Source organism: Nomascus leucogenys, chromosome 10 (genome assembly GCF_006542625.1).
Source record: "Nomascus leucogenys isolate Asia chromosome 10, Asia_NLE_v1, whole genome shotgun sequence".
NCBI classification, from domain to species: Eukaryota; Metazoa; Chordata; class Mammalia; order Primates; family Hylobatidae; genus Nomascus; species Nomascus leucogenys.
In genome coordinates, this window is record NC_044390.1 from 87,725,967 (window position 1) to 87,739,145 (window position 13,179).

Below are 13,179 nucleotides of genomic sequence, written 5' to 3' on the forward strand. Positions count from 1 at the left end.
TTATGACAAATTTGGGGTTCCTTAATTTGTATGGTCTTTTTATTATCACTCTTGAATTAGAGGTACTTTTTGGAATATTTAGGTAATAAAATGACATTAATGACGTTTGCCTTTGTAATCCAGCAAAATGTAAAATGCATATATCTGTAGTCTCAAATTCTTTTAGGAGTTTCTTAGCTATGCTTCTGTAAGTGCATAAAGACATTTATGTACAAGGGTATTCACTGCTTTGTTTGTAGTTGTGAAATTTGGGAAATAACCTAAATTACGTTTCATACTATGTAATTATGATATAATAAGACAGATAAAAAAAATGTAGACTGAGGGAAGTAAAGGGATAGAGAGTAACAAGGAAAACAGTTTTAGAATGTGCTTTAAGGACACCTTCTCTGAGGAGGTGGATTTTGAGAGAGACCTAAAAGAAGCAAGGGAGCACACTATATGGTTGTTTTGTTTTAAGATGGTCTTGCTCTGTTTTAAGATGGTCTTGCTCTAGAGTACATTGGCATGATCATGGCTCACTGCAGCCTTGACCTCCTGGGCTCAAGCGATCCTCCCACCTCAGCTTTGAGTAGCTGGAAATACAGGTGCATGCCACCATGCCTGGTTAATTTTTTTCTTTTTCTTTTGTAGAGACTGGATCTCACTGTGTTGTCTAGGCTGTTCTTGAACTCCTGGCCTCAAGCGATCCTCTCATCTTGGCCTCCCAAAGTGCTGGGATTACAGGTGTGAGCCACCACACCTGGCCACGTTATATGGTTTTGAGGAAGAGTGTCTTAGCCTGAAGGAATAGCACATGCAAGGGACAGGAGGTGGTAGTGCTTTTATTGGTTTGAGGTAAAGCAAGTAGGCTACCATGAGTGGAGGAGGAGAGGTAGGAAATGTACCCAAAGACTAGGAAAGGGATCAGATCATGTGGGGCTTTGAAAGACTTTGGCTTTTGTTCAAGAGATGAGAAGCCATTGCAAGGTTTAAGGAGAAAAGTAAGGTAACCTGATTCGGAGTTTTAAAGGGGAAGAGTGGAAGCAGGAAGACTAAGAGACTACAAAGGTATTCTTGGTGAGAGTGATGGAAGCTTTGAAAGACGGTGAGTGATGGAGGTGGTGAGAGACGTTAAGATTTGAGGCATTATTTCCATATAGAGCCAAGACTTTTTGTTAGATGTGGGGTCTGAGCAGAGAAAAGGATGAGTAATGTTTTTGGCATAAGCCCAATTCAGGTACCTTTTGCTGGAATGGAGAACATTCAAGAAGAGCACAATGTTTTTTTGGGAGAGGGGAATAGGGTTGAGATAAAGAACTTCAGTTTGGAAATGTTATATGTACATTGAAATTCCTATTTGATAAATATAAGCAGAATATAAGTAGAGGTAGGTAGTTAACTGTGAATCAGCAGTCAAGGAAGAGACCCAGGTTAGAGAGCTGTCGGCATACAGTTGGTGCTTAAAGCTATGGAACTAAGTGAGATAGATTAAGGAGCGAGTGTTCCAAAAACGGATTAGGTTCAAGAACTGAACCTCTGAGTCTGGATAAGAAACCAGCAAAAGAGAGCACGGTCAGGGCGGGAGGAAGAGAGCTGAAAGGTGTTGCAGAAGGTGATCAGTTTTGTCAAGTGTTGCTGATAGGCTAAGAATAGGACTGAAAGTTGACCATTCGATTTGAAAATGGCATGTAGATTGGAGAGAATGGGAGGATGGGAAGAAGAAACAGCAGATTTACACAGTACTTTTCAGTGGCTTTGCTCTAAAGGGGATCAGAGATGTGAGGCGGTGCTTGAAGGGAATATGAGCTGGAGGGATTTTTTTTTCTTTTTTTTTTTTTTGAGATGGAGTCTCGCTCTGTTCCCCAGGCTGGAGTGCAGTGGTGCAATCTCGGCTCACTACAACCTCCGCTGTTGGGTTCACGCCATTCTTCTGCCTCAGTCTCCCGAGTAGCTGGGACTACAGGCGCCCACCACCACGCCTGGCTAATTTTTTTTGTATTTTTAGTAGAAACAGGGTTTCACTGTGTTAGCCACGGCGGTCACTGACCTTGTGATCTGCCTGCCTCGGCCTCCCAAAGTGCTGGGATTACAGATGTGAGCCACCGCGCCTGGCCGAGGGATTTTAAGATTAGGGAAATGATAGCATGTCTGTGTTCATGGGATGGTTCTGGTGAGAGGCAAAGTGATGCAGGGAAAAGGAAGAGAATTGCTGAGCAATGTCCTTGAGTCCTTGAGATCTAGTGAGAAGTGGAGCAGTTGTCTTAGATATGAACTCTGCCAGTTCATCCCCAGTAAAACAAGGCCTGGTGATGGAGGTGGGGTCGGAGGTAGTTGGAATTCTTTTCTGATTGTTCCAATTTTCTCAGTGGAATACATAAGGTGAGCCAAGAGGAGGTTTGGAAGCCTGAGGAGTGAAGGAGTTGTCTGGGAAAGTGAGGGAATGAATGGACTGCAGAAGCGTACTAGGATTGCAGTACTTCCAGGCACATGAGGGTCTACTTCGGTGAGGCTAGTTGCTGTGGTTGTGTTTGTTAGCCCTGTCTGTCTGCTCCAGGGCTAATGTGGAATAGGAAAAGAGTTGAATTAATCAGGGGAAGGTTTTGCCAGGTGAATACAGCAGATATGTGAAGAAGTGGGTGATGGGGCCGGACGCAGTGGCTCACAGCTGTAATCCCAGCACTTTGGGAGGCCAAGGAGGGTGGATCTCCTGAGGCCAGGAGTTTGAGACCAGCCTGGCTAACATGGCAAAACTCCGTCTCTACTAAAAACACAAAAATTAGCCGGGCGTGATGGCAGGCGCCTGTAATCCCAGTTACTTGGGAGGCTGAGGCAGGAGAATCGCTTTAACGCAGAAGGTGGAGGGTGCAGTGACCTGAGATCACACCACTGCACTCCAGCTTGGGCGACAGAGTGAGACTCCATCTCTAAATAAATAAATGAATAAATAAAAATTTAAAAAAGGAAGTGGCCAGTGGACCACAGGATCTAAGCCAAATCTGAGGGGTTGGATCATTGATTTGGGGGTCCTAGTGGGGTTAAAGAATTGTTGGAGTCAGGACTAAACCTAGGGAAGGAGTGTATTCCTGTCTGGACAACAGAATGCTCAAAGTTAAGATAGTGGAAGAGGTTGTGGTTGTTGGTCTAGACTATAGAACACTCCTGTCTAATAGGAGATCAAGCCATGTGTGTAATCATACATTTTCTAGCTGCCTGCACTAGAGAAGTAAAAAGTCAATTTTAATACATTTAATATATTAAATTCAATATATCTAAAATCTAAAAGTTTGCCACGTGGTACAGCCACATTTCAAGTGCTTAGTAGCTACATCTAGCTACTGGCTGCTGTATTGGATATTACAGCTGTAGAAGGGAAACCTGTAGGTGTGGTTGGCTGAGATGGGAGGGGCAAGCTAATTGGAAGAGAGGAGGTCAAGGACCTGGAGTTCAGGGTATTGCGAGGATAATCAGGAAATATGAGTGGTGTCAGAGAAAGTGACAGTGGGCCAGCTGGGACAAGCTGAAGATGATAAAAGGTTGAGAATGTGGAGGATTTTGTTGACTGAGCACAAGCTCTTAGATCTAAGTTTGGGCATTAAGGGTGGAAGACTGTTTGATTAAAGAGATCAGAGCTGTGTGGAGATGAAAAATAAGGGATGACCTGGAAGTCTTGGGCTTCCTGTGTTGCACAAACAAACAGAATGTGGCGTTTTTTGTTTGTTTTTTGTTTGCTTTTTTTTTTTTTTTTTTGGACGAAGTCTCGCTCTGTCCAGGCTAGAGTGCAGTGGCGCGATCTTGCTTATTGGCAGCTCCGTCTCCCGGGTTCACGCCATTCTCCTGCCTCAGCCTCCCGAGTAGCTGGGACTACAGGTGCCCGCCACCATGCCTGGCTAATTTTTTGTATTTTTAGTAGATGGGGTTTCACCGTGTTAGCCAGGTTGGTCTCGATCTCCTGACCTTGTGATCTGCCCACCTCGGCCTCCCAAAGTGCTGGGATTACAGGCACCCGGCCCAGAATGTGGTGTTATCTTTAAGCTTGGCTGTTAATATAAAAAAGGAAGTTATCTGACTGGATGGTATACCACCAGTTGTATTTAATTATTTTTAATTTAATTATTTTTGAGACAGGGTCTTGCTGTGTCGCCCGGGCTGGAGTGCAGTGGCATGATCGTGGCCCACTGCAGTCTTGACCTACTGGGCTCAAATCATCCTCCCACCTCAGCCTTCCAAGTAGGAGTCAGGACCACAGGCATGCATCACTAAGCCTGGCTAATTTTTAAATTTTTGTAGAGACATGGGATCCCTGTGTTGTCTAGGCTGGTCTCAAACTCCTGGCCTCAGATGATCCTCCCTCCTTGGCCTCCTAAAGCACTGGGATTATAGTTGTGAGCCACTGCGCCCATCCTAGTTTTTTTTTTGAAATGGAGTTTTGCTGTTGATGCCCAGGCTGGAGTGCAATGGTGTAATCTTGGCTCACTGCAACCTCTGCCTCCTGGGTTCAAGTGATTCTCCTGCCTCAGCCTCCCGAGTAGCTGGTATTTCAGGCACCTGCCACTGCACCCGGCTAATTTTTTTTTATTTTCAGTAGAGGTGGGGGTTTCACCATATTGCCCAGGCTGGTCTCGAACTCCTGACCTCAGGTGATCCGCCTACCTCAGCCTCCCAAAGAGCTGGGATTACAGGCATGAGCCACTACTCCTGGTCACCCATCCTGATTTTATTTTTAAATTTTAGATTTTTTTTTTTTTTTTTTTGAGATGGAGTATCGCTCTGTCGCCCAGGCTGGAGTGCAGTGGCTCGATCTCGGCTCACTGCAAGCTCCGCCTCCCGGGTTCACGCCATTCTCCTGCCTCAGCCTCTCCGAGTAGCTGGGACTACAGGCGCCCGCCACCACGCCCGGCTAATTTTTTGTATTTTTTAGTAGAGACGGGGTTTCACCGTGGTCTCGATCTCCTGACCTCGTGATCCGCCCATCTTGGCCTCCCAAAGTGCTGGGATTACAGGCGTGAGCCACCGCGCCCGGCTAGATTTTATTTTTTAGACAAAGAGTCTCACCCTGTTGCCCAGGCTGGAGTGCAGTGGCTATTCACAGGTGTATCATAGTGCACTGCAACCTTGAATTCCTAGGCTAAAGTGCCCCTCTTCAGCCTCCTGAGAGGCTGAGAGTGCAGGTGTGCATTACCGTTGCCTAGCTTTGTGTTTATTTTTAAAGATTGTATTAGTCCATTGCTATTAAGAACTACCTGAGACTGGGTAATTTATGAAAAAGAGAGGCTTAATTGACTCACAGTTCTGCAGGCTGTACAGGAAACACGGCTGGGGAGGCCTCAGGAAACTTACGGCGGGAGAACAGGAAGTAGTCTTAGGAGGAAGACTGCATAAGAGGAAGTGCTACATACTTTTTTTTTTTTTTTTTTTTGAGCCAAGATCGCGCCACTGCAATCCAGCCTGGGCAACAGAGTGAGACTCTGTCTCAAAAAAAAAAAAAAAAAAAAAAAAAAATTCATTCCTCTTCCTGGCTGGGCGAGATGGCTCATGCCTGTAATCCCAGCACTTCAGGCGGCTGAGGTGAGTGGATCACCTGAGGTCAAGAGTTGGAGACCAGCCTGGTCAACATGGTGAAACCCCGTCTCTACTAAAAATACAAAAATTAGCTGGGTGTGGTTTAATCCCACACGCCTGTAATCCCAGCTACTCAGGAGGCTGAGGCAGGAGAGTCACTTGAACCTGGGAGGCAGAGGTTGCAGTGAGCCAAGATCGTGCCATTGCACTCCAGCCTGGATGACAGAGTAAGACTCCATCTCAAAGAAAAAAAAAAAAGCTGTGTAGAAGGAGGGTTTTTTTTGGGTTTCTGCAATAAATCAGTGTCATCCTAATCTGAAATACTGATTCATTCTCATTCTCTCTAGGTAGCAGAGGCTCAACGGGCAGAGTTTAGCCCTGCCCAGTTCTCTGGTCCTAAGAAGATCAACCTGAACCACTTGTTGAATTTCACTTTTGAACCCCGTGGCCAGACGGGTCACTTTGAAGGCAGTGGACATGGTAGCTGGGGAAAGAGGAACAAGTGGGGACATAAGCCTTTTAACAAGGAACTCTTTTTACAGGCCAAGTGAGTATTGCTACCCCTCAGAGGAAAGGGAAAGTAGGACTCTCCGGATAGCTGTCGTGCCGCTGTGAAGAGGCTTTTTTTAAGCTATTGTGGGAAAGAAGCAGAAAGGGAATTGGTCTCGTTCTTTTTCTGTTCACCACTGCCCCGCCCTTCCTTTCTTTTACCCACTTTCCAGGTAGATGTTTTCGGTACTTAATATAATCCTTAAATAACTGTGTTAGTATCATGATAAGGTAGAAAACATGTTTGGAATTAGACCTAGATTTGAATCTTGTTTCGGCCTTTGACCTTAAGTAACTTAACAGCTTTGAGATTCAGCCTCTCCTTTATAAGGAAGAGGAATTTTTTTTTTTTTTTTTTTTTTTTTTTTGAGATGTAGTCTTGCTCTGTCACCCAGGCTAGAGTGCAGTGGTGTGATCTTGGCTCACTGCAACCTCTGCCTCCCGGGTTTAAGCAGTTTTTTTGCCTCAGCCTCCCGAATAGCTGGGACTACAGGTGCATACTACCACCCCCGTCTAATTTTTGTATTTTTTTTTTGATAGAGGCGGGGTTTCACCATATTGGCCAGGCTGGTCTTGAACTCCTGACCTCGTGATCCACCTGCCTCAGCCTCCCAAAGTGCTGGGATTACAAGCATGAGCCACCATGCCCGGCCAGGAAGAGGAATTTTTTTTTTTTTTTTTTTTAAAGACAGAGTCTTGCTCTGTCTGTCTTGCTCTGTCGCCCAGGCTGGAGTGCAGTGGTGCAATCTCAGCTCACTGCAAGCTCCGCCTCCCAGAGCTTCACGCCATTCTCCTGCCTCAGCCTCCCAAGTAGCTGGGACTACAGGCGCCTGCCACCTGGCTAATTTTGTTTTTGTATTTTTAGTAGAGACGGTGTTGTACCATATTAGCCAGGATGGCGTTGATCTCCTGACCTCATGATCCACCCACCTTGGCCTCCCAAAGTGCTGGGATTACAGGCGTGAGCCACTCCACCCAACCAGGAAGAGAAAATTTCTTAAGGGACAATTGAATGACAAGTTGAAGTGCTTGGCATACATTTGCTCAAATGTTATCCCCTTTTGTTTGTTTTTGTGTGGCCTTAGTCATAATTTTAAGATTTGACCTTGGATCTAGACTGAAGTAACCATTTTGTACTTTATATGAACTGAGGAACTGGTTTCAAATAGTGATGACAGTCTTCTGTTTTTTTGTTTTTTTTGTTTTTTTTGGTGACAGAGTCTCCCTCTGTCACCCAGGCTGGAGTGTAGTGGTGTGATCTCGGCTCACTGCAGCCTCCGTCTCTCAGGTTCAAGTGATTCTCCTGCCTTAGCCTCCTAAGTAGCTGGGACTACAGGCGTGTGTCACCACGCCCAGCTAATTTTTTTTGTATTTTTAGTAGAGACGGGGTTTCACCGTGTTAGCCAGGATGGTCTTGATCTCCTGACCTCGTGATTCGCCTGCCTCGGCCTCCCAGAGTGCTGGGATTACAGGCGTGAGCCACCATGCGTGGCCTAATTTTTCCATTTATAGTAGAGGTGGGGTTTCACCCTGTTGGCCAGGCTGGTCTCTAACTCCTGACCTCAAGTGATCCACCCGCCTTGGCCTCCCCAAGTGCTGGGTTTACAAGTGTGAGCCACCGTGCCTGGCCGAGAACAGTCTTTTCAACTGTCTTGAAGACTAGCCATTTTCTGGGGTTCTAAGGGGTGAGAGAGGAAATCTGGCTTACTGCTGTTTGATGGAGTCACAGTCTAGGTTAATTTTAGTTCAAGGGATGCCTTCAGGGAATTTGGCCGGACTTGGAAGCAGAAGAAAACAGTTCATGGATTTAGACTTCTGCCTGCTGAGTCTTTGGGTTCTTTCCAGAGCCGGAGCTCAGAACTGAGGCTGAGGTCCTAGTGCAGTGCCTCATGAACCAGGGCTGCTAATGGCCTGCATTTGATTTCTAAGTGAATAGATGACAGTTTCTGCTGAGGGTTTATTGGTAGATCCTGACAGTCTAGCTTTTTCCTGTCTTCTTTCCTATTTCTAGCTGCCAATTTGTGGTGTCTGAAGACCAAGACTACACAGCTCATTTTGCTGATCCTGATACATTAGTTAACTGGGACTTTGTGGAACAAGTGGTGAGTAGCTTAGCCAAGCCCATAAGCTATGAATGGGAGCACTAAATAAAGGCACTGTGGTGATGCAGCAGCTGTTGGCTGTGTTCACTGCTTGATACCCTTTTCTGCCTGGGCTTTCTATAGATGTTTCCCAGAGGTCAGTTCCTGGTTCTTCCTGGAGTCCATTTTGTGACTAATTGGCTCTGGCCTGTAGGGATGGTGTATGAAAGGCTGTGATCTGAAGATGTGTAAGCTAGGAAGTAGTAACCCCTTACCCTCCTGACCTGGGTTGGGCTCATTACAGGGCCACTGCTTCATTGGCAGCCATTCGTAGCAGTCACTATCAAAGTAGGCCTCAGCCTTGTGGCAGGTAGGCACATGAATGAGCCACACAGTTGTACTTTTCTTTTTTGAGACAGAGTCTCACTCTTTTGCCCAGGCCGGAGTACAGTGGCGTGATCTTGGCTCACTGCAACCTCTGCCTGCAGGGTTCGAGCAATTCTCGTGCCTCAGCCTCCTAAGGAGCTGGGATTACAGGCGCCCGCCAGTATGCCCGGCTAATTTTTGTAGTTTTAGTAGAGACGGGGTTTCACCTTGTTGGCCAGGCTGGTTTTGAACTCCTGACTGCAAGTGATCCACCCGTCTTGGCCTCCCAAAGTGTTGGGGTTACAGGCATGAGCCACTCCATCTGGCCCAGTTGTACTTTTTTTTTTTTTTTTGAGATGGAGTTTCGCTCTTGTTGCCCAGGCTGGAGTACAGTGGTGCGATCTTGGCTCACTGCAACCTCTGCCTGCCAGGTTCAAGCGATTCTCCTGCCTCAGCCTCCCGAGTAACTGGGACTACAGGCATGTACCACCACTCCCGGCTAATCTTTTTTTTTTTTTTTTTTTTTAAGTAGAGATGGGGTTTCTTCATGTTGGTCAAGCTGGTCTTGAATTCCTTACCTCAGGTGAACCTCCCGACTCGGCCTCCCAAAGTGGTGGGATTACAGGCATGAGCCATCGTGCCTGGCCTCTTTCTTTTTCTTTTTTTTTTTTTTTTTGAGACAGTCTTGCTCTAGCGCCCCAGCTGGAGTGCAGTGGCGCGATGTTGGCTCACTGTAACCTCCACCTCTTGGGTTCAAGCAATTCTCATGCCTCAGCCTCCTGAGTAGCTGGGATTACAGGCGTGCAACACTATGCCTGGCTAATTTTTGTATTTTCATTAGAGACGGGGTTCCACCGTGTTTTCCAGGCTTGTCTCAAACTCCCAGCTTCAAGTGATTGACCTGTCTCGGCCTCCCAAAGTGTTGGGATTACAGGCGTGAGCCACCACGCCCAGCTTCAGTTGCACTTTCAAAGCCACTGATGTGTTTTTCTACTGAAGTTATAAACTCTAGGTATCCCCTTGTTGGTCCTAGTAGGGTATCTGTTGAAGAAGAATAATTTCAAAATGTTGGGCACTTTTTCTTTATGAGCAGGGGCTTTTGACCTTAAAGCTTGAACTCCTGCCAGGGGTGGTGGCTCACGCCTGTAATCCCAGCACTTTGGGAGGCCGAGGTGGGCGGATCACGGGGTCAGGAGATCGAGACCATCCTGGCTAACATGGTGAAACCCCATCTCTACTAAAAATAAAAAAATTAACAGGGCGCGGTGGCGGGCGCCTGTAGTCCCAGCTACTCGGGAGGCTGAGGCAGGAGAATGGCGTGAAACTGGGAGATGGAGCTTGCAGTAAGCTGACATCGCACCACTGCACTCCAGCCTAGGCGACAGAGTGAGACTCCGTCTCAAAAAAAAAAAAAAAAAAAAAAGCTTGAACTCTCACTGCTGTGAAAATGTATAAAATCATCTGAGAATGACATTAGAAAGGATAAAAACTTAAGTTTTATTAAAAAAAAAAATTAGTCACATAAAGTGAAGTCTTTAATGCGTTCTCTGTTGGAAATTACTGGTAGATTACTTATAGACCCTTTTTATGCCTTTGTGCATACATACCATACATACTAAGTTTTTTTTATAAATGGGAATGTACTGATTTGTCATTTTTTTCTATTTAATGTAGAACCCTCAAAATACCTGTTGTGTATTAGTTTTATTTAACAGTTATTATGGTTTCCTTAATGCTTTGCTTAAAGAGCTATCATACAAAGCTGGGCGCGGTGGCTCATGCCTGTAATCCCAGCACTTTGGGAGGCCGAGGCGGGCAGATCACAAGGTCAGGAGATCGAGACCATCTTGGCTAACACGGTGAAACCCCGTCTCTACAAAAAATTAGAAAAAAATTAGCTGGGCATGGTGGCAGGCGCCTATAGTCCCAGCTACTGCAGAGGCTGAGGCAGGAGAATGGTGTGAACCAGGGAGATGGAGCGTCTCAAAAAAAAAAGAAAAAACTATCATACATGTACCTACATTGTTAAACAATTTTAGGAAGATACGTCGAGTGTAAGGATGTACAGGGATAGAGATGAGAGAGATGGGGATGAGAGAGTAGAGAGGCCTATAACTTTAACAGTCCCTAATCAATTCTTCAAGCAGTGAACCTTCTGGTGGCATTTTGTTTCAGCGCATTTGTAGCCATGAAGTGCCATCTTGCCCAATATGCCTCTATCCACCTACTGCAGCCAAGATAACCCGTTGTGGACACATCTTCTGCTGGGCATGCATCCTGCACTATCTTTCACTGAGTGAGAAGACGTGGAGTAAATGTCCCATCTGTTACAGTTCTGTGCATAAGAAGGATCTCAAGAGGTGAGATTGAGACATTTACTCAGTTAGATCCCAGTCTGTTCACTCCTTGCCCTGCTACATATAAGTGTCCATGTTTCAGTGTTGTTGCCACAGAGTCACATCAGTATGTTGTTGGTGATACCATTACGATGCAGCTGATGAAGAGGGAGAAAGGGGTGTTGGTGGCTTTGCCCAAATCCAAATGGATGAATGTAGACCATCCCATTCATCTAGGAGGTGAGTTCTTTCAATTTTGGGGACAAATAATCCTGGGTGCATCCTTTAAGGTGATTGAATATATCTAAGTATCAGAAAGTTAAGTCTTTGGGCAAGGCACATCTAGCATGTTCAAATTAGTCATAGCATTCCAGTAGGTTAGGGTGGAGTTTGTAGAGAGTAGATTAATTATTGGTTTCAAGTTTGTTTAATATATACATCCTAATTTTTCATTTTACAAAGTTTTATTGCATAGTGTCTTTCACTGTGCCCAGTTTTAGGGGTTCTGTAGTCAGCCAGTCTTGGTGCCTGTCATCAAGACACTCAGTAGTCCGATAGAAGAGACAGACTGGTAGACTGGCCATTAGGATAAAGAGTGTGATAAGTGCTCACAATGAATGCCAGAGATGTGTTCCTTGTGTTTCATGCAGAAATGAACATTTGATTAAAATAGCAATCCAGTCTCTGGGGAAAAGATAGATTTCTCAATAAATGGTATTGAAACAATTGATTCTCCCTAAGGAAAAAATAAAATTAGATTCCTATTTCATACCATCATGAAATTAATTCCAGATAGATTGAAGAAGTAAATGTAAAAAATCCAAAAGTTTTAACCCTTTTATTTAAAAGAAAATATAGGATAATTTCTTTATAAATCCTCAGATGTGCATCTGTCTAAAGGATTGTGTGTTCTCATTTGGGTGGTAAATATGTGTGTGTAATATTTTTTCCTAGTGATTTTGACTGTTTAAATGTTTAACAACTTAAAACATTAAAAATGTGTATTAATTTAAAAAAATCCTCAGATATGGGTGGATTTTTGAACCAGGCTGAAATGATAGATGCTATAAAAGATAAATTTTATTTTTATTTTTATATATATATATATATATATATATATATTTTTTTTTTTTTTTTTTTTTTTTTTTTTTTTGAGGCAGAGTCTGGCTCTGTCACCCAGGCTGGAGTGCAGTGGCATGATCTTGGCTCACTGCAACCTCCGCCTCCCGGGTTCAAGTGATTCTCGTGCCTCAGCCTCTTGAGTAGCTGGGACTACAGGTGCCTGCCACCACGCCCGGCTGAGTTTTTTTGTATTTTTAATAAAGACGGGGTTTCACCATGTTGGCAGGCTAGTCTCGAACTCCCGAGCTCAGGTGATCCGCCTGCCTTACCTCCCAAAGTGCTGGGATTACAGGCGTGAGCCTCTGTGCCCGACCAAGAAAACCACTTTTAGTGTTCACAGAATTTTCGTTAATGAACATACCATCATGTCATTAACCCTTTTTTTGAGATGGAGTCTCACTTTGTCGCCGGGGCTGGAGTGCAGTGGCAATAATTACTTTTAATTAATTTAATTCATTAAAATAATTAAAATTAATTACTGTAAATTAATTTAAATTTTAATTTAAAATTATATTTTTTAATTTTAAAAAATTAACTGGGCATGGTGGTATAGTTAATTTTTTATTTTTATTTTTAGCAGAGATGAGGTCTTGCTATGTTGATAGGCTGGTCTTGAACTACTCTTTTTTTTTTTTTTTTTTGAGACAGAGTCTCGCTCTGTTGCCCAGGCTGGAGTACAGTGGTGTGATCTCGGCTCACTGCAACCTCCACCTCCTGGGTTCAAACGATTTTCCTGCCTCAGCTTCCTGAGTAGCTGGGATTACAGGCACCTGCCACCATGCCCAGCTAATTTTTGTTTTTGTTTTTTTTGTGTGTGTTTGCTTTTTTTGTTTTTATTTTTGTTTTGAGATGGAGTCTCACTCTGTTGCCAGGCTGGAGTGCAGTGGTGCAATCCCAGCTCACTGCAATCTCTGCCTCCCAGGTTCAAGAGATTTCCTGCCTCAGCCTCCTGAGTAGCTGAGATTACAGGCATGCGCCACTACGCCTGGCTAATTTTTGTATTTTTAGTAGAGACGGGGTTTCACAATGTTGGCCAGCATGGTCTCGATCTCTTGATCTTGTGATCCACCCACCTCAGCCTCCCAAAGTGCTGGGATTACAGGCGTGAGCCACCACACCCAGCTGGCTTGGTCTTAAACTTCTAAACTCAAGCAGTCTTCCTGTCTTGGCCTCCCAAAGTACTG

The 13,179-nt window shown here is 44.8% G+C and overlaps 1 protein-coding gene across 5 annotated transcripts in view; it reads left to right on the forward strand.

Annotated features, from left to right (window-relative positions):
• The window catches only part of RNF10 (ring finger protein 10), a 43,499-nt gene that overhangs the window by 12,149 nt on the left and 18,171 nt on the right, over positions 1 to 13,179 (forward strand). For all 5 annotated transcript variants that reach the window (XR_004032071.1, XM_030821504.1, XM_003280263.3 and 2 more), the window contains 4 exons: positions 5,889 to 6,088; positions 8,102 to 8,192; positions 10,713 to 10,897; positions 10,977 to 11,113. Coding sequence is in view for 4 of the 5 variants with exons in the window: in XM_030821504.1 (XP_030677364.1) it covers positions 5,889 to 6,088; positions 8,102 to 8,192; positions 10,713 to 10,897; positions 10,977 to 11,113 (613 nt within the window). In the remaining variant the exon portion in view is untranslated. The remainder of the gene's footprint in view (positions 1 to 5,888; positions 6,089 to 8,101; positions 8,193 to 10,712; positions 10,898 to 10,976; positions 11,114 to 13,179) is intronic.